General features: G+C 46.8%; 2 protein-coding genes across 6 annotated transcripts; both read right to left on the reverse strand.

The window, feature by feature from the left end:
• Positions 1-525: 525 nt before the first annotated feature.
• SUOX (sulfite oxidase) lies at positions 526-4,715 on the reverse strand. Of its 2 annotated transcripts, none has more exons than XM_061204793.1 (4): positions 4,654-4,715; positions 3,143-3,202; positions 2,705-2,882; positions 526-2,469 (listed from the first exon to the last, which is right to left on the reverse strand). In XM_061204793.1, the coding sequence occupies exons 2-4, from the start codon at positions 3,190-3,192 to the stop codon at positions 1,060-1,062; spliced, it is 1,638 nt and encodes a 545-aa protein (XP_061060776.1). In that variant the 5' UTR covers positions 3,193-3,202; positions 4,654-4,715; the 3' UTR covers positions 526-1,059. The 2 variants fall into 2 exon arrangements, with proteins under 2 accessions (XP_061060776.1, XP_061060778.1); XM_061204795.1 differs by lacking the exon at positions 4,654-4,715 and adding an exon at positions 4,252-4,594.
• Positions 4,716-6,642: 1,927 nt separating this feature from the next.
• Positions 6,643-23,484, reverse strand: RAB5B (RAB5B, member RAS oncogene family). Of its 4 annotated transcripts, none has more exons than XM_061204546.1 (6): positions 23,384-23,484; positions 12,277-12,539; positions 10,601-10,752; positions 10,199-10,321; positions 9,541-9,634; positions 6,643-9,221 (listed from the first exon to the last, which is right to left on the reverse strand). In XM_061204546.1, the coding sequence occupies exons 2-6, from the start codon at positions 12,437-12,439 to the stop codon at positions 9,106-9,108; spliced, it is 648 nt and encodes a 215-aa protein (XP_061060529.1). In that variant the 5' UTR covers positions 12,440-12,539; positions 23,384-23,484; the 3' UTR covers positions 6,643-9,105. The 4 variants fall into 4 exon arrangements, with proteins under 4 accessions (XP_061060529.1, XP_061060525.1, XP_061060528.1 ...); XM_061204542.1 differs by having other exon boundaries at positions 23,189-23,409; XM_061204545.1 differs by lacking the exon at positions 23,384-23,484 and adding an exon at positions 17,079-17,267.
• Positions 23,485-23,572: the final 88 nt, after the last annotated feature.

Consider the following 23,572-nt stretch of genomic DNA (forward strand, 5'->3'; position numbering starts at 1 on the left):
GGAGAGTAGCCGAGCGCCGAAAGATTCAAGTCCTAAAGGCGCGGTCGCAGAGGGTAACTCAATGACTGCCCCTTCATCTGCATCTACTTTGCAAACAAGGCCACGGTTGGACGTCCTAGTTGCCGTGGCACATCTGCCCCTAGTGCCAAGTTTTGCCTTTGCCGCCCCTAAGACAATATTGATTTTGACCTCTTAGCATTCTTTGCCTTTCCTGCCAAGTGCGTAGGAATTGTGTGGGGGAGGGGCTTAAGGATGCCAAATCAAAAAAAATTTCCTCTCTTGGGGGGTATCCTGAGGTCATTCACCTAAGTAGCCCCGCAGATACTGAGACTTCAGACAAGGAAACCCCAATCTTGACTTCCCTGCCCCTGCTTCCTTTTTCCCTTCCCCCCACCTTTTGTTTGTTTTGGGTTGTCTCACTAGATATCCTAGTACCAATCAGTGCACCGCCCTCCTGCAACTTGCTCACTCCCCAGCCTCAAGAAGTCCCAAAGGTCATAATCTTTTTTTGCTTTTTCAGAGTGGTAGTCTTAAACAGATATTTTATTGATGTATTTAGAAAAATGGAACAATAAAGGGAGAGGGTTGCGCCCTTCACAACCCCTGGCAACCTAGAGACGCAGTAAAAAGTTGCATATACACTTTTCTTACACATATCCTCACACATTCTCTGAAGAATCCAAGAAGAAAAGCAAAATAAGGCCTCAGTGGTGATAGTCATTAGAAATGGAGATAGGGTAGGTAGAGAAAATAGCACTTATTTCCAGAATTACTTTTCCTACTTCTAGCCCTTTGCTCCAGCAGCTCTTACCTCCTCGAAGGCACTGGGTCAGTGGCCAGGAGGGGTATGTAACACCTCCTGTCAAAGGGGAGCGGGTGCCTGGGTGGAAGTGTGCAATGCATGTACCTGTGTGTGGCTTCGGAAGGCATAGTCAGGGTTGTGATGCAAGACATGGAGAGGTGGAGGGAAGGATTTTTTGTGGTAATGAGGCCAAGGGATGGGTGTGAAAAGGGGTTCAGAAGGTGGTTCTGGAGAGTAGATGGTTCCATTTCACCTTCTCATGGAGCAACATGGACGTGGACATGGTGCCAGGCATTGCTGAGCACGCCTCGCAGGTTCCAGATTGGGGCCACTGTGTCTGGCTGAACATTGTAGCTGTCATCTACAGCCTTACAAACGATGTTCAATTCTTTTTTCCCAGCTGGCACAGGGGCTTGCAGCTGCCATAGCCGCCAGGCCCAGGCCTTTCGGGCACGCTGTTCCTCTCCATCCAGCTCAGCCACCTGCCAGGTTAGGCCCCCATCCAGAGACACATCCACCCTGACCACAGCTCTTCCTCCACCACTCCATGCATAGCCTTTGACAGTCACCTCCCCTGACTCTATTGTCTCCCCATCTTTGGGCTGTGTGATGGCTGACTGGACAGGAAGTTCCTGAATAGATGGAGCCGAGTCAAAATCTACAGTGTCCCAGTCCACAGATGGAGAGAAGCCTTTGTAATCCCGCCGCTGCCAGTGGCTGTAACTTTCCTCTGGTTCCACGCTCACTTTGCCCAGCCATTTGACATGGCGGGCACCCACCACACCAGGAACCACCACCCGCACAGGGAAGCCATGGTCACGAGGCAGAGGCTGCCCATTCATCTCATATGCCAACAGGACCTCAGCTTCAGGGTCCATGGCCCGAGCCAGAGGGATGGATGCTCCATAGGCAGTCCCTGTGGGGTCTGAGTCCAGTCCCTCAAAGCAGACATGGGCCTCAGTTTCAGAGAGTTGGTGACCAGCCTGGGCTAACACATCACAGAGCCGTGCCCCAGCCCAGCGTGCAGTGCTAATGGCCCCTGCACTCCACTCCAGACCTCGTACTTCTTTGAACCGAGTCATCTCAGAGCGCCGGTTGCCAGCACACTGCAGAGTGACCGTGATCTCGTGCTTGGGGAACTGGTACAAGTCATCCAGGGATAGGCACAGTGCCTGACCCCCAGGTGGCCCTACTACATGTAGGCGATAGGTGTCTGGGTCAAGGTTAGGTACAGGCAAATGATTCCGGGTGAAGAAGATAGGGTTGGGTGTGATGTAGTTTTCTGTCAGCAGCTCAGGGGGTGGCTCCGCATTAAAGGGGCGCTGGCTGTTGACCTTCAGGGCTGGGTGACGTATAGGATCATCAGCGTAAGGGTCAGAGGTCTTCAAGATGGAGGCTGCCTTGTAGTCGGGGCTCAGCTCCCCAATCTTGTACTGAGCCAGCATCTCTCGCACGTGGGACTGGTTGTGAATAGCATAGAGGGCCCAGAAGGGCTCTAGAGGACCCCCGGCTGCTAGCATCAGCTTTGATGGACCCCCTGGGTGTAGGTCCACAAATTCTGTGACATCAAAGACCTCAGAGCCCAAAGTCACCCAGATCCCAGTCTCAGGGCTGCTGTGGGATCTCACTTCCTCCCTCGTGTATATGCGTGGTGACTCCTGAGCAGCCTGCAGGCAGGGCAGGGTTGAGGCAAAAGGGAACAAAATGTTAAGAAGAAATCACTTACTCCACCCTGACCCAACCCACAACGTTGTAGCCACTGGGAAATGGAGGTAACAGATTCCGTCTCTACTGTGCATGAAGACAGTGTCACCGTGGGCTCTGTGGTAAAGCCTGGGTTGCCTGGGGAGCTCACTAGGGCCCCTTTGTTCTGACAGTGAAGTCCCTTCCTTCCCTACTTACCCTGCACCGGTGGTCATGATAGGCCAACACTGCACCAAGGCCTAGCAGAGTCCCCATGACTCTCCATCCCCTGGTGCTGGAGTTATCACCAGAGAAGGCATGGCTGGAGCGCTGTGGCTGAAATGAATCATTTGTAGAGCAGGCCCAAATGCAGAGCCTTGAGGGGGCTGACTTGAGTCTGGAAGAGAGAGAAGTCTTCTTAGTAGCACACTTCTGATCATAAGAAAGGGCTAGGGAAGGCCTGGGGTGTACCTCTCCCAGGTTAGCCATTGGTTTCTTCAGTTGGGACTTAGTTTCTCAGGGATGGGTGGAACAAGTGGGACGTGGCTTTCCCTTTCCTCCCTGGCCACTACCTCAACCATCTTAATCTGGCAGATAAGATAAGAGTCATAAAGGTACAGGGAGTAGGAGATATGGGCTAGGAACTGGATGGCCTACCTGTAGGCCTGTCGGAGCCCTGGGACCACAGTTCTATGCAGCAGCAGCATCACGGCAGACCTAGGATAGAAGGAAGATTCCAGGATCAAGACAGGGAGTCCTGCATCAGGGATGAGATTAGGGTAGCTTGAGGGAATGGGTGGGAGGAGGACACAGAGGAGATCAGCTAGGAGCTCTCTGGACAAATGCGTAAACTTTTTCTGTGGTAATGAGGCCAAAGAATGGAAGGGGGGGTCCAAATGGGCCCTTAGAGAACACTTGGAGAACTTCGGAGACAGAATATGCTGACAGGATGGAAAGGAATGGGGGGTGGCAGGGAGTCTCCTAGAATCACCTGTCTCCCATCCTCCACTCTCTACTTTGTCCACTACAGAGAACAATGGGGGCCAGGGCCTAAAGGGCAGAAGCCAAAAGTCTATTGTCCAGTTTGCCAGTTTATTATTTCTGAAGTCAGCAGAGGACAACCGCGGGGTATACTCAAAGAGAGACAAAAAGGTGAAAAAGAGTGGGAGGTGAAGGAGCTCGAATGCTGGAGTCAAACTGCTTTGCTTTTATAAAACCAGTCCTGCCATTAACCAGCCCTGTTCCTGGGCAAGATACCAAGCCTCTCTGAACTTGTGTCCTCATCTATGAAATGAGATCTACCTAGCAGAGCTGCTGTGATGAGCAAACAAGTAGTAACATTATCACTGAAGGCCTTTCCCTCTACCCACCCTAAAAAAATAAAAATTGAACCCGGCTGGGAACTGGATCCCAATCTGGACCAACCCCAACCCCTACCTTGTCTATGCCATTCCAGTGAGCTCAGCAAATTGAGGAGTTAATGGCCAGGATACCAGGGGATGGGCTAGAGAAGGAAGAGGGTAATTTTTCCGCTCTGGCCTGCAGCAGTTTCTTCCTTACAGCACTGAGCAGATCACTGACCCCAGGAGGGCCAAAGCAGGGAGGGGTGAGAAAAGTCAGAACTGCTGATGAGATGCTAAAGAGGGGTGCCGGCACAGAAACTGCGAGGAAGCTAGGAATAGGAGCAGAGTCTGCATTTTACTCCTGGGCCTTGGGACCCTCACTCTCCCTCCCACTTTCCCTCAATCCCAGCAGCCCACTATAACCTGACTGGAGCGGTGCAGGTAGAGCTGACTTGTAGGTGAACTCGGTCAGCCCAGTGTCCCAGGTTTGGGAGAGACAGTCTTCTGCTGCAAAACGGATGCCACTCCCTTGTGCGGGTGGTGGCCAGTCACTCCGCAGGGTCACTTTGGGTAGAAAATGGATATGTCCAGCACCGGGGCCCAAGCACCCGGTTCCATGTCACTGCCCAACAGCTGGCCCAGGAGTGTCTTGTAGCAACGCCCCGCCGCGGCCCAGGAGCACAGAGCTAGCGGGAGTGGAGGCAGGTACTGGCAGTTTTGCTGGCCTTGGAATTCGGAGCACCCCTGGGTGCCAAGACCGCCGCCGCCGCCCAGGTTACTAACCCTGCCTCCTCGACTTCCCTCTCCCGGCCCCAGCCTCCTTACCCAGCTCGGCGTCCGCACGGTGGCTCTTTTACCCGCTCGGCGCCCAGCGGCTGCCGGCGAAGGGGCGGGGCCTGCGCCGTGACGTTGTGCCGGAGTAAAGGACCACTCTCTCCCCTCGGCTCGTCCCCCAGCCATTGGCGGGCGGCGGGCCGCCTCCCAGCTGCTGTGCCCGCCTCCTGGAGGCCGAGGCTGGCGGCGCGCCACCTGGGCTCGGAGCTAGGGCGGGCTGTTTTTGCTTCCACCCCTGCCAGACGAGGCGTGGGACCTCATGATGTCCGGAACCCGGACAGTGGAAGGTGATGAGGACTGCAAAGGTTGGGCTGAGAGATGTCCCCGCCCCGCCCCACCAGCTGAGACACAAGGTGCTTTCACTAGAAGCCTCGGGATCCAGCCGGCTTTCTCCCGGTGGTGAGCTCCGCCTCTAACCTATTTTTTGACAAACGCCTGTGTTGCAACTACAACAGTCCTGTTGGCCTTTTAGAGAAGACAAGATCAAGCGCTCAATTCTTTTATGTCCAGGAATGAGAGCAGAAATGGGGCCTAAAATGGTGGTTCAAAGCCTTCGAGATCCCTTGGACCAGCTGCATTTCTCCTCAAATTATAGAACCGACAACACTAAATAGACCTTTTTAATTTTGCTTAGTTGTCAATTTCTTTTAAAAAGTCGTCACTTGATGACATTTTAACGCCCAAAGTAGGAAGATTATAACTGCTATCAGAATAAAGGATACTAACAAATTGTTTGCTATTACCCTTTTATCATTTGGTGTGGGAGTGAAAACTTGTCATTGGCTAGCTGTGGACCCGGGGCAAACGTATCCACACTGCCCTCTAGAGACTAGAAGGTTGAGTTACAACCTTACTTTAAGTGAAGATCATTTCCCCTTTCTGCTTTCCTAAACTGAACTAGAAGAGCTTTTACTAGGAATGAAGAAGCCGTGGGGGGGGGGGGGGGGGGAGTCCTAAGAGATACACAGTAAGGGGAACTGACAGTGAAAAGGTGATTTTGGCTCTAAGGTTTTTGGAAAAAGAAAGATTCCCAACTCAACTGTGTACAGTTAAATCATCGGAGAGGCCTGACGCCCAACCTATCCTACCCAGGATACACAGAAGTCAGTTAAGGACTGCCTGAAGCTAATAAGTGTCACCCTACATAAAGCCACACACATGCTTTATATAATTGACCTTTTAATCTCAAATTTTCTTCATTTTACAGAAGAAACTGAGGCAGAAAGCAGCTAAGTAACTTGATCAAGGCCACAGCTGGTAAACTGTCAGAGATGGGACTGAATTCCAGGCTCTGTCTTTCCTGTCCTTCAGATTCTTTGGAATTCAAAACTCCTCCTGCAACCATACCTAATCTTTTCTCTGTATCATTCCCCCCCACCCACTTCCACTTAGACTGTGAGGGACTGAGGGCTTCAAGTACAGCAAGAAACGAGCAGAATTTCCTGTTGAAATTTTCCTGTTGGGGTAGAAGCCACATGATCAATCAATAATGTTAACTCAGTGATTTTTAAAAAACTTTCTTAGGTCATGGACCCCTTTGAGATACTAATTAAGGCAGTGGGCCCTCTCCCTAGAAAACTGCACATAGATATTTGCATAATACTTCAAAGTATTCACAAATACCACCTCTCCCTCCAATCTCATCAATTGTCTGCTCAGAGGTCCATAGACCACCACCCCCTTCCATGTATACAATGTTAGGATGGCCTAAAAAAATAAGCTAGGGACAGATTTGGTGAGCTCTCTAGTGGCCTGGGAACAGGGGTGATTAAACAGCAATAAAGGGGCTATTTTCCAAATTGGGTTATCTCACTATTCAAGAAAATATTAATGAGAATAAGGAGGTACCAGGATGCAAGGGAGGGTGTGTTTCTGATTCAATAAAACATTACTGGGTTGCCTTCCAAATTTCTGGTAACAGACAGAGAAATAGCAAAAAAAAAAAAAAAAAAAAAAAAAGAAGAAGAAGCAACACTCCAATACACTTTTTTTTTGTCCTTTTTTACTTACATTAAATACATTGGTAAATCAGCAGTCGCATTCTGTTACCACGATTGTTATGTTGGGAGAGGAAGAAAGGGGAAAAAAGGCAAATGCTTTCTTAGAAGCAAAAAAAGAAAAAAAATGAAGAGCTGGGAAATAAAAACTAAGATTCCCTAAGCCCAACAGAGCTCAAAGGAAAGCAGAAGAGCTAATAGGAAGTAGAAGGAAGGCAGCAGATAGGCCCAGAAGCTAAGGCCAATCCTGTTCCTAAGGGGGTCAGGGGAGGGGAGAAGAAGCCTGGAGAAATGGTTTCCCAGCCCCAAGGCAATGAAACATCTTCACTACTGCTCTGTGGGGAAAACTACACAGAGAAAGAACTTCATTTCTAAGAAACTTAAGAGAGCCATCGTAGTTCTTCCACTTGTAAGGATGCACTGGCTGCTCTGGGGGGCTAGTGGGTGCTGGGAAAAGGAGGGGAAAATGTGTATGTGTTTCAGGGCCACGGGAACTAAGGCTGCCCCTGGTAAAGGAAGGGAATTTAGGTGTAAGTGGAAGAACCTAAGCTGGGTCCTTCAGAATCTCAGCTTCATGGATTTCTCAGCTTCTCTGGGACAGAAGGCAGTCTGCAAGCCAAAAGGGCAGAAAGGTTCCAATCCTAGGTCACTATGGCCTCTCCTATCTTATTTCCCCCAATCTCCTCAAAACCCTGGGCTAGAACAAGAAGGGATTTAGAGTTCTCTCTTGCCTTGATGGCTTCCCAAAGACACCTTAAAATACCTGATGAGGGATGTGAAGAGAGACTAGAGATTTAGAAAGGACCAACATCCTCTGGTGATGTAAGACAGTTGTGAGGTACCTTCAGTGCCAGTCGTTCCCTGTCCACAGGAACAGGTGTTATGATATTAGGGGGCCACAAGTAGGCCTCTGTGGTACTACCCCTCTAGCGGTACGTGGATTAAACCACTGGTTGCATGGGGGATGGGTTTGAGGGGTAAGCATGGAGGGACCAAACTGAAGATACTAACAAAGGAGAAAAGAAATAGGGCCTGATGGGAGGTGGGGGGCAGAACAGACTGTACAGTGGGAATAAAGATCATACCTATTTACAGGGAAGTAGAAAAGACATGGTAATGGGTGGATCAAATTGAATGGGAACCCTGGGAAAGGACAGAAAACTCCTCCCTCTTGCTGACTCCTCTTCACTCCCCTACAACGGCCTATGCTATCCTGAGACTGCTCTCCAGTTGCTCAGTTAACTCCTCAGGAAAGGTAAACCTATACCCAAGAGTTAGGCTGGCAAGAATATAGGTGAAGTAAGAATCAGAGTTGGAGGAAGCTAGCAGTGGAGATTGGGCTTGAGTAGCTGCCACCGGTACTGTTCTCTACAGCCCCTCCCCAAACCTCATATACACCTCGGATTCCACTTAATTAAAAAGTTAAGAGGGCAGGTAAATCAATCAAAACCCCCATAAAACAAGTATCACAACTGAACTACCATCAATTAAAGTGCAAACTGCAGGGGGATATCGTGGCTGGGGCTGAGGCCATCTGAAGGCCAGAGAGAAAAAAATGCATATGTGTAAGTCAGAGGATGGGTGTCAGAAACTGGTCCCTCCTCCATTTAGATCACAGCAGAGCCAAAGATGCAGGCAACCAGTGAAGATTCTTTGGAGGACTCTGGGGTCCAGAATCTCCCCCACTATGGGGGAGAAGCTACCTAAGAGGCTGGGTGAGGGGAAAGTAAGCCTTAGAAGAGTTCCTGAGCCACAGATGACACTGCATCTCCACCTCTTCCACCTCTGCCCAGTTAGCTAACAAGACTCCAACCTGGTGCCTGACAGCTTGCCTTCCCATTCTCACCTCTACCTGGAAACACCCTCCACAAGGCCAACTCAGTGTTTTCAAATATGAGAAACTCCAACCAAATAAAAACAAAAAGGAAATGTTTCCTTACTCCCCCCTGCTCTGAGCCTTACTTTCCCCCAGGGTCCTCAGTGTGACTGAACTGGAAACCTCCTTCCTCACTTCCTGGGTTCACTACCTTCTCCATCCTGGGGAGAGGAAGAAAAGGGGATCAAGAAGAGAGACTGACCAAAAGCAGAAGGGGAAAGGGCAGGAGACAAAAAAGAGTTTTCTGAAAAAATGGGGAGGAGGAGGAAAGATAAGTAGGTCACTGTCTTGCACCTATAATACAAAGTGAAGAAAGTTTGTTTTGGAAGGTAAGTCCTGGGGGATCTGACCCCCAAGCCCCAGAGCAGGGGTAGGAGGCCAGTGGCAACAGCTGCCTGGTGGTGTTGCTGAAGCGTTAAAAAGTGCCATGACGGAGCTGTCAAGAGGCAGCCCTTGGGAGCCAGGGCCCAGTATGCTGTTACCGTAGGGGCTGTGTGCTGAGCGGTGGGGATGGAGGTTATTTCTGAGCTCTCGTGCTAGCTCCATACTTGTTTGCCGCTGGCCACCCCCTCAGTTGCTACAACACTGGCTCTTGTTCTGCTGGGACTGCTCATGGAGATCCACACCCCGGCTTCGGCCTGCTGCACCCCCCAGATTCTGGGGTTCACTCTTTGGCAACTTCTTAGCTAGAGATAAAAACAGAAGGGAACAAAGTATGGTAGATTTTACTCATCCCCCCAGAAAAAGACTATGGGGGGAAAGGGGAAATGCGAGATACTAAAAGAATGCTCCGAAGACGGGAGGGTTCATTGTAAACTATATTGAAGATGAGGGGGCTCAAAATGCAGCCAAAGGATGGAGGTCACAATGGAAAGTTAAGGTATCTCCACACCTAAAGTTTTCATAAGAGGAGACGCTTCCATTTATCCTTATGACTTGGGTTAGTCATCTTGCCTGGAGGCAAGGGAAAAAACACAGGAAGACCTCAGGCTGCTCTGACCTTACCTATTGCCAGGAAGAGATCGTTCACGTTCATAGCTGTCTTGGCTGAAGTCTCCATAAACAATAAGCTGTTGTCATCTGCATACGCCTGGGCCTCCTGCAAGGGGTGGGGTGTACTGGTACTCAGACTGTAGGGCAGGAACAAGTACTGCCTTTCCACTCCCATGTAGCACCAGAGCTAGACAATATCCTAGGTTCCCTCCCCTTAACTGCCCCTCTGAGCCAGCTAGCCCTGGACCCATATTTTGGAGATGACCCCCTCAAGGGATGACCCATGGTCTAGACCACTTAATCCAACAAACAGATGTCAGGAATCTTAATTACTGGGGAGGAGGTAAGTTGGTTGGGGGCTTTTGGGTTCTGACACTTGAGTATCCCTTACCTCAAATTCAACTGCTCCCTCCTTCCTCTTTTCATACTGGTACCCCCACAGCTGGTATTGGTACTTCCCTACCCCTCTGCTCTGGAATTTTCTTCTGACTCCTCTAAAATCTCCTGGCTGGCATTAGGGTCACAGTGTTGCTGTATTTAACTTGGTGCAGAACTGGGGAATGAGATGATGAATGTCCTCAGATGAGATTTTCAGAAAGGGCAGGTTTGGAAAAAAGAGGTCCCAAGCACAGAGGGAGTGTGTCAGAGAGGGACTCTGTGGCCATCTTACTTCGTACTCCACCATGCGCTTGTTGGCCAGGTCAGCTTTGTTCCCCGCCAGGGCAATAACGATGCTAGGACTGGCCTGTCGCTGTAGTTCCTTTACCCATGTCTTTGCTCGGGCGAAGGTTTCCTAGGAAAACACAAGGATGAGAATGAGTAGGCTGGCTCATTCAGCCTACTGACTGCCAATCCAGGCCCATCAACTTCAAAGCCCAGTCTCAAAACTCACCTCTTCTAAGCAGCCTTCACTCATTGAAACCACCTGTCTCTGGTAATTCATTACCTGTCTTCTCAGCACTTGGAAGCATAATCTGTATTCTTATTTGCTATTCCAAGAACAAGTTTTCTCTCTCCCACCTATTTTAATTACTATAAATAAAAGCAAGGACAATCTTCTCAGCCCACTTACCTGATTAGTAATGTCATAAACCACAATTGCAGCTTGGGCACCTCTGTAGTACATGGGGGCCAAGCTATGGTATCGCTCCTGCCCAGCTGTGTCCCAGATCTCAAACTTGACTGTTGTGTCATCTAGACAAACTGACTGGGTGAGGAAGGCCGCTATGAATGAGAGAACAGAGAAGTTGTTGTAAGTGGGAGGATGCATGGGAACATCCCACCCTTCTTCAAAATCTCTCTACTCTCGGTCTAAGACAAGTCACCACCCAGGCCATTCAGCTACAGGAAAGGTTTAGCATTCTCCTCCTTACACACAAGAAAGGTTTAGCATTTTCCTTCAGATCTTGGAACCAGAATTAAGCCTGCTCTTGGCTAAGTCCTCCCTGCCAGAAGTTTCTCTAGCTAAGGAATGGGGGAACGTCGTAAACTCTGAGGGACAGAAAGAACTGGCACTTATACCAGAGTCATCCCTCTTCTAACCAAAATAGAGGAGTAAGAGATAATGACGGAGATAATAAGCTTCAGATAAAAGTCACATCAAGAACTGATTAGACGGGGACTTCCCTGGTGGTGCAGCGGTCCGCCTGCCAATGCAGGGGACACAGGTTCAAGCCCTGGTCTGGGAAGATCCCACATGCTGCAGAGCAACTAAGCCTGTGTGCCACAACTACTGAGCCCGCGCTTTAGAGCCCGTGAGCCACAACAACTGAGCCTGCGTGCCACAACTACTGAAGCTCATGCGCCTAGAGCCCATGCTCTGCAACAAGCGAAGCCACTGCAATGAGAAGCCCGCGCACCGCAACAGAGTAGCCCCCGCTCACCGCAACTAGAGAAAGCCTGCATGCAGGAATGAAGACCCAACACAGCCAAAAATAAATAAATAAAATAAATAAATTAAAAAAAAAAGAGAACTGATTAGATGATTTTAAAGTCTGTTGTTAGGTCCCACCATTATCAGTATTATTTGGCTGTTACTTTTTCATATTACCTCTGCTGGTCCAAGAACACATTTCCAAGGTGACTTGGAAATAAGTCACCCCCCCAATAAAAGTGGGGAAGGGGTTAACATGGGAGTTCTCATAAAAGACCCTTTATTGAATTACCACCCTATTTTGGGGTAGTGGCAAAGAGAAGGTAGCAAAGGTGGGAAAGGCAGATTCCTTTATCTTTTGTATTTAGTTCTAACCTCTATTTTACCAGATATGTGCATCAGGATCAGCTAAGGAGCTTTTCCAAACATACATGTCTATACTGCCACCAACCTCACCCTACCTCCAATACTAATCAGTAGATCTAGGGTAGGGCCCAAGCATGCATAGGATGAAAATGCTCCCCAGGTGATTCTGATGTACACCTTTGATTATGAGCCACTGCCCCAAACCAACCCTGCTCAAGATGACACTCAACTGAACTTCACTGGCATTAAGATGAGAGTGGGAGAAGGAAAACAGACAGATAAAAAAATTAGTGGTTTTCTTGGTGCTCAAAGGCCAACCTTTCTAACTTTCTTCTAGGAAGTAAGAGGATGAACATAGACCTGCTTGTGGGCATTATGGCAATTTTTTTTGTTTCTTAAAGGATTTCCATTCCAGGGAGCTAAGAGGGCCAGCTCCACAAACAGATCCCTAGATCTCCCTTCAAAAGCCCTTCTAAGCATTGAACCTCTTCTCTCCCTGAAGTACTCACCTCCAATGGTGCTCTCCTGGTACTCGTGGAACTGCCCTTTGACAAAACGTAATACCAGGCTAGACTTCCCCACTGCAGATTCACCCAGCAGGACCAATTTGAACTGGCATATTTTGCTGGCCTGGGGCTGCCCATTGGGCCTGGCTGTGCTTCTGCTAGTCATGGCTAGATTATCAGAGTGGGAAAGGGTAGAGGGAGGGGGATGCCACAAAGCGGCGGAGGGGGGAGGGGGGAGGGGAGGGGAATTCCAGGCTTCAACAGTCCTGCAAGAAAAAAAGGAGGTAAAATTAAACACAGGGCCATTACAGCTGCAATCACTTTTTAGAGAAAGGACAGAATCTCTTCATTTCTTTGCTCATATGAGGACTTAACTCTTACAATCACCCACCATTAAAAGGTTACACCACTGAGAGGGTCCCAGGCACCTGACACTCACTGGTAAGAGTGGGGAACAATAAAATAAGAATTGCATCTAAAGTAGAGTGTGCTGAAATGGAGACTGAAAACCATGTGAGAGTAGTTTTTAATCTCCCAATCATTCCCCACCAGGTCTTCAAAGAACAGCATATTGATCAACTTTTAGTTGGCCCGAAGAGCACCCAGATCCACCCAAAAGTACCCTAAATCCTACTATCTCCTTGGTGTCCTGGTGCTGTCCTTTTTTTACCCCCTCTTTTTTCTAGCTTTCAAAATGAGAAATTCACTCTAGGGGTATGGGATAACAGTCACCCATCCTAAGAGTAGAGGGATAGCTTCTGGTTCTATATCCTTCTTACACAACCATTTCTGAAAATTGACATTTCTGAAAATATAACCAAGGTCCAATGATCAGAAAATCCATCCTTTCTCATTTCTGGTCAAAGGTAATAGAGAAACAGACCACATTCAGTATTAACTCTTTCACTTTTCTTCTGCCACCTCTCCAAGTCTGAAAATCTATCAAGTCTGAGTCAGTAGGCTTGACTTATTCTCAACTTGCAGCTGTCTTCCTGGTGCCTAGGGATTAGACTACCCTCCACACTGAAAGGGCCTAACAGCTGTAGCCCTCCAAATTAGAGGCAGAGAAAGAAGGTGTACCTTCTAAACACATGCGGGAATCTCCAGTAGATGGTATAGGGGATAAGTCTTCAAGCAATAAATACTTGATGAAAGAATAAAACTGAACCACCTTCTCTACCTTCCAAGCGGCTAGGAAAGCTGGTGGTGGAGGAGGAGACAGAGAGAGAGAGAAAGTTGGGACTTTGAATGTCCAATCATCCAAACCTGAATATATTTCATCATCCTGACTCTGACGGGAAAGGAATTGTGAGATTCAAAGAAGTGTTAGCATGATCACAGCACGTAAACCTAACCCCAAAACCTAAGCATTGCTTGGATTATACTTTGCTTGTTCAAATTAATCTTTCCCTTCTCCAAGGTTGATTCTAGTGACTCCATAAACATCATACTCTGTGACATATACGGGGAAACATTATTTTTTCACTATAGCAAATTGCTTTGGGATCAAATCAGGGTTAAAAATATCTGCAATCCTAGTAAAGACAGAAAAGACAGAAAAACCATACAGGAGGAGGTGTAGAGGAACAAAGGCTGTGGAGTCCAAGTCACTGGATTTATTTTATAGTTCTGCTTACTAGCTTTAAATCTTTGGACAATTTACTAAATCTACCTGTGCATTTGTTTCCTCATCTGTAAAATGGGATAATAGCCTATGAGCAACTAATTCATAAGGTTGTTGTGAGGATTAAATGAGATAATACATACAAAGAACTCAAACATTTGACAAAAAGTGCTATATCAGGGGCTTCCCTGGTGGCGCAGTGGTTGAGAATCTGCCTGCCAATGCAGGGGACACAGGTTCAAGCCCTGGTCTGGGAAGATCCCACATGCCACGGAGCAACTAGGCCCGTGAGCCACAATTACTGAGCCTGCGCGTCTGGAGCCTGTGCTCCGCAACAAGAGAGGTCGCGATAATGAGGCCCGCGCACCGCGATGAAGAGTGGCCCCCACTTGCCGCAACTAGAGAAAGCCCTCGCACAGAAACGAAGACCCAACACAGCCATAAATAAATAAATAAATAAACCCAAAGTTAAAAAAAAAAGTGCTATATCAATGAATATTAAGCTATTAATCATTATTAATATGACATCAAGAAAATTGCCTGAGCCTTACCTTCCACCTTTTTTTTTTTTTTAATTTATTTATTTAACTTATGTATTATTTTTGGCTGTGTTGGACCCTCGTTGCTGTGCGCGGGCCTTCTCTAGTTGCAGCAAGCGAGGCTTCTCTTGTTGCGGAGCACAGGGTCCAGGCGTGCAGGCTTCAGTAGTTGTGGCACGCATGCTCAGCAGTTGTGGTGCACAGGCTTAGCTGCTGCGAGGCATGTGGCATCTTCCCGGACCAGGGCTCGAACCCGTGTCCCCTGCATTGGCAGGCGGATTCCCAACCACTGAGCCACCAGGGAAGCTCCCACCTTTATAAAATGGAAAAAATACCTACCTCATAGAGTAGCCCTGAGGATTAAGTGAAAAATTTGTTTAACATAGTGTTAATGAATAGTAAGACAGGTATTGTTGGGCTTCCCTGGTGGCGCCGTGGTTGAGAATCTGCCTCTCAATGCAGGGGACACGGGTTTGAGCCCTGGTCTGGGAAGATCCCACGTGCCGCGGAGCAACTAGGCCCGTGAGCCACAACTACTGAGCCTGCGTTTCTGGAGCCTGTGCTCCCAACAAGAGGCCGCGATAGTGAGAGGCCCACGCACCGCGATGAAGAGTGGCCCCCGCTTGCCGCAACTAGAGAAAGCCCTTGCACAGAAACGAAGACCCAACACAGCCAAAAATAAATAAATAAATAAATAAATTTAAAAAAATAAATAAAAATAAAAAAATAAAAGAAACTGCCAAAGTGTTTAAAAAAAAAAAAAGACAGGTATTGTTATTTAGTGACCCTGATTCACAGAAAAGATCAATATATTAAAATATATCTCAATATTAGTTGTTATCAATATATGCCTAAAGAGCAGCCATGATATGAAAGAGGTAGAGAAAAAAAACAGGAAAAAAAATGTGTAAAGAGGAAGTTAACGGAGAAATGAGACTGAAATGAGAACCCAGAAAAATCCCAAAGTAGACCAGATTAAGACAGAGGACTGCAAGAAATTACTCTGATCCTACTGGGTATTTTGTAGTCCCCTAGGCCACGGAGTCCCAAGAATCCAGATATACATGTGCCACTTTGTGATGAAGTTTTCACTGGTCTGTGATGAAATGATTAAATAAAAATGATATAGCAAGTTCTTCATAAAGCTAAATTTATTCATTTTAGGAGTATCCTTTATAACAAGATTTCTAACTTACGTTTTTTGTATCAGTTTTCCCTCAAAGGTAAATATGTATTTTTTGCATGGATAAACCTCTAAGACCTATTGTTAAGTTAAAAAAAAAAGTTAGAGAACAAAACATGTGGTTGATCCTATTTCTATAAAACAAAGCAACATTCTGCAGAGAAAAAGGTATGGAAAGATACACACTCATCTGTTAACAGTGGTTACCTCCCTCTAAGGAGAGTGGGATTGAGGAAAACGGTATGAGAAGGACTCAGGTTTTTTCATTCCACATAATTCTTTCTTTTTTTAACAGGAAATATATTTTTTTAAAGTTTCCTACATAATTTTTTTAAAAATTGCTTAAAAAAAAATTACAAATAATGGTGTTGATAGGCAGTAGTAAGCTTTCTAAATATACTTATGTGGAAAAATAGAAACCCCCAAATTTAAATTAATTGGTCCATTAAATCCAAAATTCTGGGAACCAGTACTGCAAAAATCAGTATTAATTAGCTTCTTAACCACTAGTCACAGTTCTTTAGCTCTTTTCATCCTCAAACCTTTAGAGCAGTGTTTCTCAAACTGTGGGCTGTAAGCCAATAGTGACCTTGAAATCACTTGCTGGATCATGATCAGTATATTTTAAAAAAAAAAGAAAAAATAAATAGAAAAAAATCAAGTGGATTGCAAATAATAAGCATGAGAATAATTTTGTGAAAATGTTTCACTTGTGGGTGGTATGTACATACACTGAACTATGATGTAAAAAAAAATTTTTTTTAATGAGCCACAGTCAAAAAAAGTTTAAAAAACACTGCTTTTAGAGGCCTGAAACTGAAAGATGGGTTAGTAGGAAATCTAGTCTCCGGCCAGCCTAAAAAAGCACTTCCAGGTGAAATTAAGATGAGGGTTTAATATAGCTCTCCAGGGGTCAGAGGTTCTCCAACCCTGCTACTAAAGTTATGGAGCAATTATGAAAATGGAAAGCTAAAGTCGACAGAGGCAGTCCTGCACAGTGGTAAGGGCTTTGGAATCAGGCAAGCCTCAGTTTTATTCTCTGCTTTGCCAATTAACCCACTGTGATCTTAGGCCACTCACTCCCTTTGCCTTTCTAAGCTTCAGTTTCCTTATCTATGAGGATCTGGGGTTGGGGCAGGGAGGATAATAGGTGAAAGTAGTAAAAGGCAGAAACTGAATTCAATTCCAAAGTTCTGGGCACATTTAAGAAATGTGTTTCTCTTAGGGCTTCTCAGCATCTGCAAGAATTATTTTAAAAAACACATTTACGTAGTACTTCATATACATTGTTTCATAGGAAAAGAGGATAGGCCATCATAACTCTACAACAGAAAACAGATGACACAATAGGGAAAAAAACCTCTACAGATCATAAGCTGATCAAGTTTCCTTTAGGTTAACACACATACACTATACTCTTAAAAAACAACAGAAAAAGTTACTAGATTCTTCAACTTACTCCCTCACATTTCAAAGCATGTGATCCAAGGGGCAGAACACTAAGTTAGAGTGGACTGAATTCTCATCAGCAGACACATCTCTCCAGGCCTGGGAAAACAGTAGGGAGTTGGAGAAGTGTGAAGATAGGAAACAGTTGGGAATTCCCTGGCGGTCCAGTGGTTAGGACTCCGCGCTTTCACTGCCGTGGCCGGGGTTCAACCTGCAAGCTGCGCGGCACGGCCAAAAAAAAAAAAAGGAAACAGTCACAGACATACGGGTTGGTCACTAACCCCCACAGATAAGTCAAGCCAGAGCCAATCAGCAAACTTTATTGAACTGTCAGAGATTAGTAACTATGGGGTTAGAAAAGACTATCTCCCACTCCAATGTTTCAGCTTAAGAATATGTCCTACCCTCTCTGTTCACAGTAATTGATGGGCTGCCCATCTCTGTGCCTTGATCTTTAATCCCAACATGTTAATAAGGGTATCATGTTTCTTATGCAATAGCTAGACTCTCAAAAGATCAGGGGTACAGAAATGGAATAATACATACAAGATTCAATTGATTTCTCCACTATTCTAGCGGTGATTTTTTTGCTAACAGTTGACAGTGGGCAAATGATCCATCCAAAGGCAAAAAATAAATCACAGCCAACCAGTCAAGTGGTGTGATGATTATTACCTTCAAACCTGAGGCAAAAAAAGGGAGGTTTTTCTTCCCTTCAACACTTTCAGTTCAGATGAGATGACAACTTCCCTCAGAAGTGCAGCCCCACAAGAATGGCTTATCAAATGACCATTAACTGGGCTTCCCTGGTGGTGCAGTGGTTAAGAATCCGCCTGCCAATGCAGGGGACACGGGTTCAAGCCCTGGCCCGGGAAGATCCCACATGCCGCGGAGCAACTAAGCCCGTGCGCCACAACTACTGAGCCCACGTGCTGCAACTACCAAAGCCCACGTGCCTAGAGCCCGTGCTCCGCAACAAGAGAAGCCACTGCAATGAGAGGCCCACGAGCCACAACGAAGAGTAGTCCCCGCTCGATGCAACTACAGAAAGCCGGCGTGCAGCAACGAAGACTCAACACAGCCAAAAATAAATAAATTAAATAAATAAATTTATATATTAAAAAAAAGACCATTAACTAAGGAGGATTAAGGCATGACCATGTCATCAGTCTATTGGGGAAGGGAGAGGTGGAGGATGAGGGGCAAGTTCTTTAGTGTGAGCAGCTCTCCCAGCAGCACAGGGAAATATGAATAGGAAAGGTTTCTTAGGGACTTCCCTGGCGGTCCAGTGGTTAAGACTCTGAGCTTCTACTGCAGGCGGCACGGGTTCGATCACTGGTTGGGGAACTAAGATCCCAAAAGCTGTGTGGCCAAAAAAAAAAAAGGAAAGGTTTCTTAGCCTGCCGAAACCTGAGGAATGGAGTCTGCCTAGGGCAAGACTCCATTCCTCAGATTCCTTCCCACTTGGTAGCTTTGGGTTCCTATGCCAACTACATATGAAGCCTCCAGAAGTCTGTCATCTACCAATAGAGACTGAGTTCAAGGCACAGAGCCACTGGAGTCTAGCCCCCTCCCAAATGTTAGCCCTGTAAGTTCAGTTTGCCAAATAAGAGGCAGTTTAGAGGTCATCTAGTCCAGTCTATATTTTACAGAGAGGAAACTAAGGCAAATAAAATCAACCAGCTTGCCAGGAGTTGTCACACAGCCAGCTTTTTCACACAACTGTTTAGTAGCAAGTCTCCTTCTAGCAAGTACTCTCAGCCAGGTCCTCCTGCTCCTGTTATACCACTATACCTCTTCAGGAAGCAGGAGATGCTGAACTCTGAACTGAAATCCAAAGAAGGCACCAGGACAGGAACAAGAGCTTAGATTGGATAGTTTCTGCTTCTATTCAGTTTAGATAAGTACTTCCTTTGGGACTGAAAACAAGTTAGGAAGGCCCAGGCCTTCGCTGGGAACTGGAATCTACTCCCATATCCTTTTGACAGAAGGACTCACTCATTACTGTGCTTCTCTAAAAGGTCTTGACCAACCCCCACCAGGACAGTTGAAACAGAAGCAATTCAATGGAAGGTGCTAGGAAAGCAATGGTAATTTCTGCAGAATTCAGTGGGCTGCGGGATTAATGTGAGATTTACTGAGCAGGGAAGACAGAGCAGAAGCCAGTAAACACCTTCAACTCTCCAACTTTGTTTAGACCCCAAATTACCAAAATCTTAAACTGAATTGCACTACCTGGCTCATTGTGTTGATCCAATGTTAACCAATGAGTCACAGGCTTAAATGAGAGTCCTTCCACTTCCCCCACCCTCTCCCTAAAAGCATTCTTATCTCTTATCAGCATGGTACTGCAAACTCCCTATTATTGACCTATGAAAGACTGGAATGCCTTTCTCCACTTTGTCTGCCTAGCAAACACCTAATGTGTCTTTTAAAGCCAAGCTCAAATGTCACCTTCTCTGTGAAACTGCATAATTACCCTCTCACCCCAGCAGAATTCATCACTGCTTCCTCTAGGATCCCATAGTATTAAAACTGTATTCTTGGGAATTCCCTGGCTGTCCAGTGGTTAGGACTCAGTGCTTTCACTGCCAGGGCCCGGGTTCAATCCCTGGTTGGGGAACTAAGATCCCACAAGCTGTGTGGCACGGGCAAAAAACAAAAACAAACAAAAAAAACCCTGTATTCTTATCACAGCATTTATTACATTATTTGACTTAATTGTGTGTGTCTGTCTGCTCTGCTAAACTATGAACTTCTCAAAAAGTGTGACTATTTTTTATGTCATCTTGAATCTCCAGAGCAGAGCACAATGCCTGGTCCCTAGTAGCTGTTCATTAATTAAGGCCAAAGCAATCCTGCTTCCTTCCTCCATCTACTCCTCCCCTTCTGTGCCATCTGAATAGATTCTTACTCAGTTCCATTTGGGAATGTTTTTAACAGGCCAGTTCTCCCTCTTGCCTCTTTGTGATCTCCCCTGGATGGAGGGGCCTCTTGGGACCCAGCCCACAAGGTACTGTTGCAACTCACATGGGCTAACTGCTTTTCCTGTCACCCGTTACTATGCCTCAGATGGCCTAATCACACCAAATATGCAGCCCTCCCACCGTAACACTGAGGCAACTGTGGCTAAAAACAAAGTTCTCTGAATCTTCAGTGGATGTTAAATGTTCAAAAAACTTCGGGTCATTATCTCTATTAATTCCTGAACTTCAGAAACACAAGTTTAAAAAAAAAAAACAAAAAACATACTACCACTCTAACAAGGTACCCACTGCCCCTCAACAGAAACTACAACCTAGCCCAGAAATCTGCACACACTTTGCTCACCTGGGTGGCTCCTTATTCCGCTCAGTTACTGTTCAGTCAGTGACTAAATCTTTCCTAAAACATTCTTGGGAAGTGGGAGTGTATCGTGTAGGGTTTTAAGGTATCCCTCCTCCAAGAAGGCTGTTGCGTTTCCTTATTTTAAATTCAATGTCTCACACTTTGGTTACTTTCCAACCTGAAATGCCTTAGGATTAGTGAGCAGGCTATACACTTGCTTCTCCTACCCCATGTCTCCTCATAAGTCAAATTCGTATCAATGCGCACAAACGAGTAACTATAAAAGGGCAATCCTTGCTCCTGGGCAAAGTAAGAGTTAGATGGGATGAGGTATGACTTCAAGGGCAATGGGAAAGTCCTCTTCTCCAAATATATTTTTGTAACTCCAGATCTATGTTTGAAATTCTATATTGATGATTTCCACTCCTTAGCGCCCTCTTTAAGAAGCAAAAACTCTTGGAAGGATTAATACTTTAAGTGACTATTTGTTATTTACACCTTAATATGGAGCAATTCCAGATCATTTTTTGAAAGTAGGCTTTGATTAAGGGGAACGTGGAAAAGACAAGAAGGGATGTATAGAAGAAAGGGACAGGATATCATCAGGATGTAGGAAATGGCAAAGCTTAGTGAGGATTTAAAAAACAAACACACACACACACATCTACACAACTTTCTCTAGGACTGGCTTTGCAGGAGAGAAAATAAAAGCTCCTGGGGGGACAATAATCAAGGTTTCTGAGGGCACTGTATAAAGGCTGGGCACATCACAGGGCTTCTAAAGCCAGTAAGGACAAATTCAATTAATAAGGTGGTGTATAAAATGTCCCAGCTGTGCTGAGGTTTAGAGGAAAACCAATTTCAAAGCCAGAGAGATTTGGAAGCTTCTCATATCATTATAGAAAGACAGACACAGGGGCCCCTTAGGAGAACCATCATCTTCTTCTGGGATAATGAAGGGACAGTCACATAATCTGAACATGCAGAGACCATGAACCAGAAGATAGGAGTCTCAAATTCCTCACATTAGCAGAGATGCCAATAATTCTCCCAAACAAAATCATTCACTTTAATGTTTCTTTCCTGCCCATAAAAGAGAAAGACGTTTTGGCCATCTATTTGGGCATTTCCTAGGATACCCAGTGCACAAGTGGGGTGTGTGCGTGTGTGTGTAAGGATGTGAGGGATAACCCAGACTACAGCTCTCTGCTTGTCTGAATTTGATAAAAGCAAGACAAAATGAACTGTGAAAGGAGCACAATAAATAACAGAGTATGGTCCCAGAAGGGAAAACTGGAAAGAATGAGAAACCAGAGTTTGGTGGGAACATGAAAACAGAATTGCCTTTGGTGGCACATCCCCCAAAGTGAAGTAAGATTAGTCTAATCTACTGTCTCTTATCTCTGACCTTTCTGGATGAAATGAGTGAGGTATATGTGGGAGGATCTACACTTTTTACACTTCTATAAAACTTGAATATTTTAAAATATGTACTTATTACTTTTCTAATTAAGAAGAAATGTATTTATAAAATACAGTGGTATAAAAGGGAAAAAGGAGGAAGTATAATAAGGGAAAATCCAATAAGCTCCAATCTATGGGGGGGGACTAAGGAGGTCAGTAGACCGTTAAAAATATCTGGGAGGAGGGGACCCCTATGTCTTAGAAATCCATCTTCCTTTTCTCTACTCACCTCCTTCCCCAAGTGCCTCTCTGTTTGACCCAACTTTTTAATAGCTCAGAAACCCGGGCTCCTGAAGTAGACAAAGAACAGGGGTGATGCCAACCTTCTGGAATGGAATTTCTCACTCTTCCCCAAATCCCTTCCTCAGTGATATCACCTCATATTTCCAGGCTTGGTTCCACATAACCATTACCTGCCTGGGAAATACCCAAGCCTAAGTGCCACAAAAGTTTCACCAACTATGGTCGGGAGATCTCTGGATGGCTGGGGATCCCTAAGCCCAGTTCCAATGCAGAAAATGAGTCACTGATTCCCCACCTCTAGGTGAGAGATATGGTCTCCAGTATAGACCACATTATTAAGTAGGAAAGAAACGAACAAACATCCCCCAAATCTAACTTCTTAGCTTTTTCACAGGACGTGAGAAACAGGAGGTTAGAAGAAACACAGAGGCTGCAGCCTAAACCAGCTCGAGGGAAAGTGCAGGGGCTGAGTCTGGAATAGCCAAGTCACAGAAAAAAAAGTTACTTTTGTCTTCATTGGCTACCCTGGGAGTACCAAAAAACTTCAAGTTGCCACATCTCCACACTAATGGGAACAAAAGCGTGATTACTCGCAAGCCCCAGAGCCTCCAGCCCACCCTTCAGCATTCCCAGAAGCTCCCATTACTGATGGGAGGCCCTGCTTCCACTGCCCCAGCTACCTGAGTCTTCTAGATTAGAAAAGCTTTCTTCGCTTGTCTCAGTTCTCCCGCACTGAACCCAAATCCCTCTCAGCTCAACTCTGGGGCACCCTAGTTATTTTTATAAGTCACTTTCCCTGAAAAGAATGCCTCTTACCCAGCTAAGAGCCCTTCCCTGGCCCTTCCAATGAGACCTCTCGAGAGAGCCCCAGCCCCGGTTCCCCTCCGGGCCCGGGCGCCGAGTTTGACCCCTCCTCACCTCCGGGAGAATGGACTTACCTCACCCGCCGCCCAGTCCCTTTCCCCTAGTTCCTCCCTCTTCGGCGCCGCTCAATGAGGCCTGCCCCTGCCCGCACACGAGCCCCGGGCCTCCCACACCGGCCCCCAGCCCGGCTGCCAACACCACCCGGCCGCCTCCCCGACTCACCAACTTCGGGCTCCCAGCCCGCCCGGCCCCCTCCTCAGCGCCCCCATTAGGCCTGCCGGGGCCCGGCCCCCTTCTCCTTTCTCTGGTGGGCCACTCTAACCCCTCGCGGAGGCCCAGACCCGCCTCTGCCCTCAGGCCGCACTCCTCTCCGGGGCGCGTCCGCCCCTGCCCTTGCGGGCTCCATCAGCCCGGTACCTGGGGCTCCGTCTCCCCCGTCGGGCCCAAGCCTGTGTCGAACAGACAAACAGCTGCAGCTCAACCAAACCCTCCTGCCCCTCCTCCTCCTCCTCGCCCTGTGGCGGGGGCCCCAACCAATTGCACGATTACCCGCCTACCATCAAGGGTGGGCTCTGCGCGTGCTAATCCGCCAATCCTCTGGAGAAA

This window comes from Eubalaena glacialis, chromosome 11, assembly GCF_028564815.1.
Source record: "Eubalaena glacialis isolate mEubGla1 chromosome 11, mEubGla1.1.hap2.+ XY, whole genome shotgun sequence".
Lineage (NCBI taxonomy): Eukaryota > Metazoa > Chordata > Mammalia > Artiodactyla > Balaenidae > Eubalaena > Eubalaena glacialis.

Bases quoted from the DNA above. Each gene is read 5' to 3' on its own strand.
- SUOX (XM_061204793.1), bottom strand. From the start codon at position 3,192: ATGCTGCTGCTGCATAGAACTGTGGTCCCAGGGCTCCGACAGGCCTAC. The intron at 2,883-3,142 runs GTAGGCCATCCA...TCTCTCTTCCAG, and splicing joins GGGCTCCGACAGGCCTACAG to ACTCAAGTCAGCCCCCTCAA. The intron at 2,470-2,704 runs GTAAGTAGGGAA...CCCTGCCTGCAG, and splicing joins ATCATGACCACCGGTGCAGG to GCTGCTCAGGAGTCACCACG.
- RAB5B (XM_061204542.1), bottom strand. From the start codon at position 23,235: ATGGGGGCGCTGAGGAGGGGGCCGGGCGGGCTGGGAGCCCGAAGTTG. The intron at 9,635-10,198 runs GTAAGATGGCCA...CACCCCTTGCAG, and splicing joins AGCGCATGGTGGAGTACGAA to GAGGCCCAGGCGTATGCAGA. The intron at 9,222-9,540 runs GTAAGGTCAGAG...TTTTATCTCTAG, and splicing joins CGATCTCTTCCTGGCAATAG to CTAAGAAGTTGCCAAAGAGT.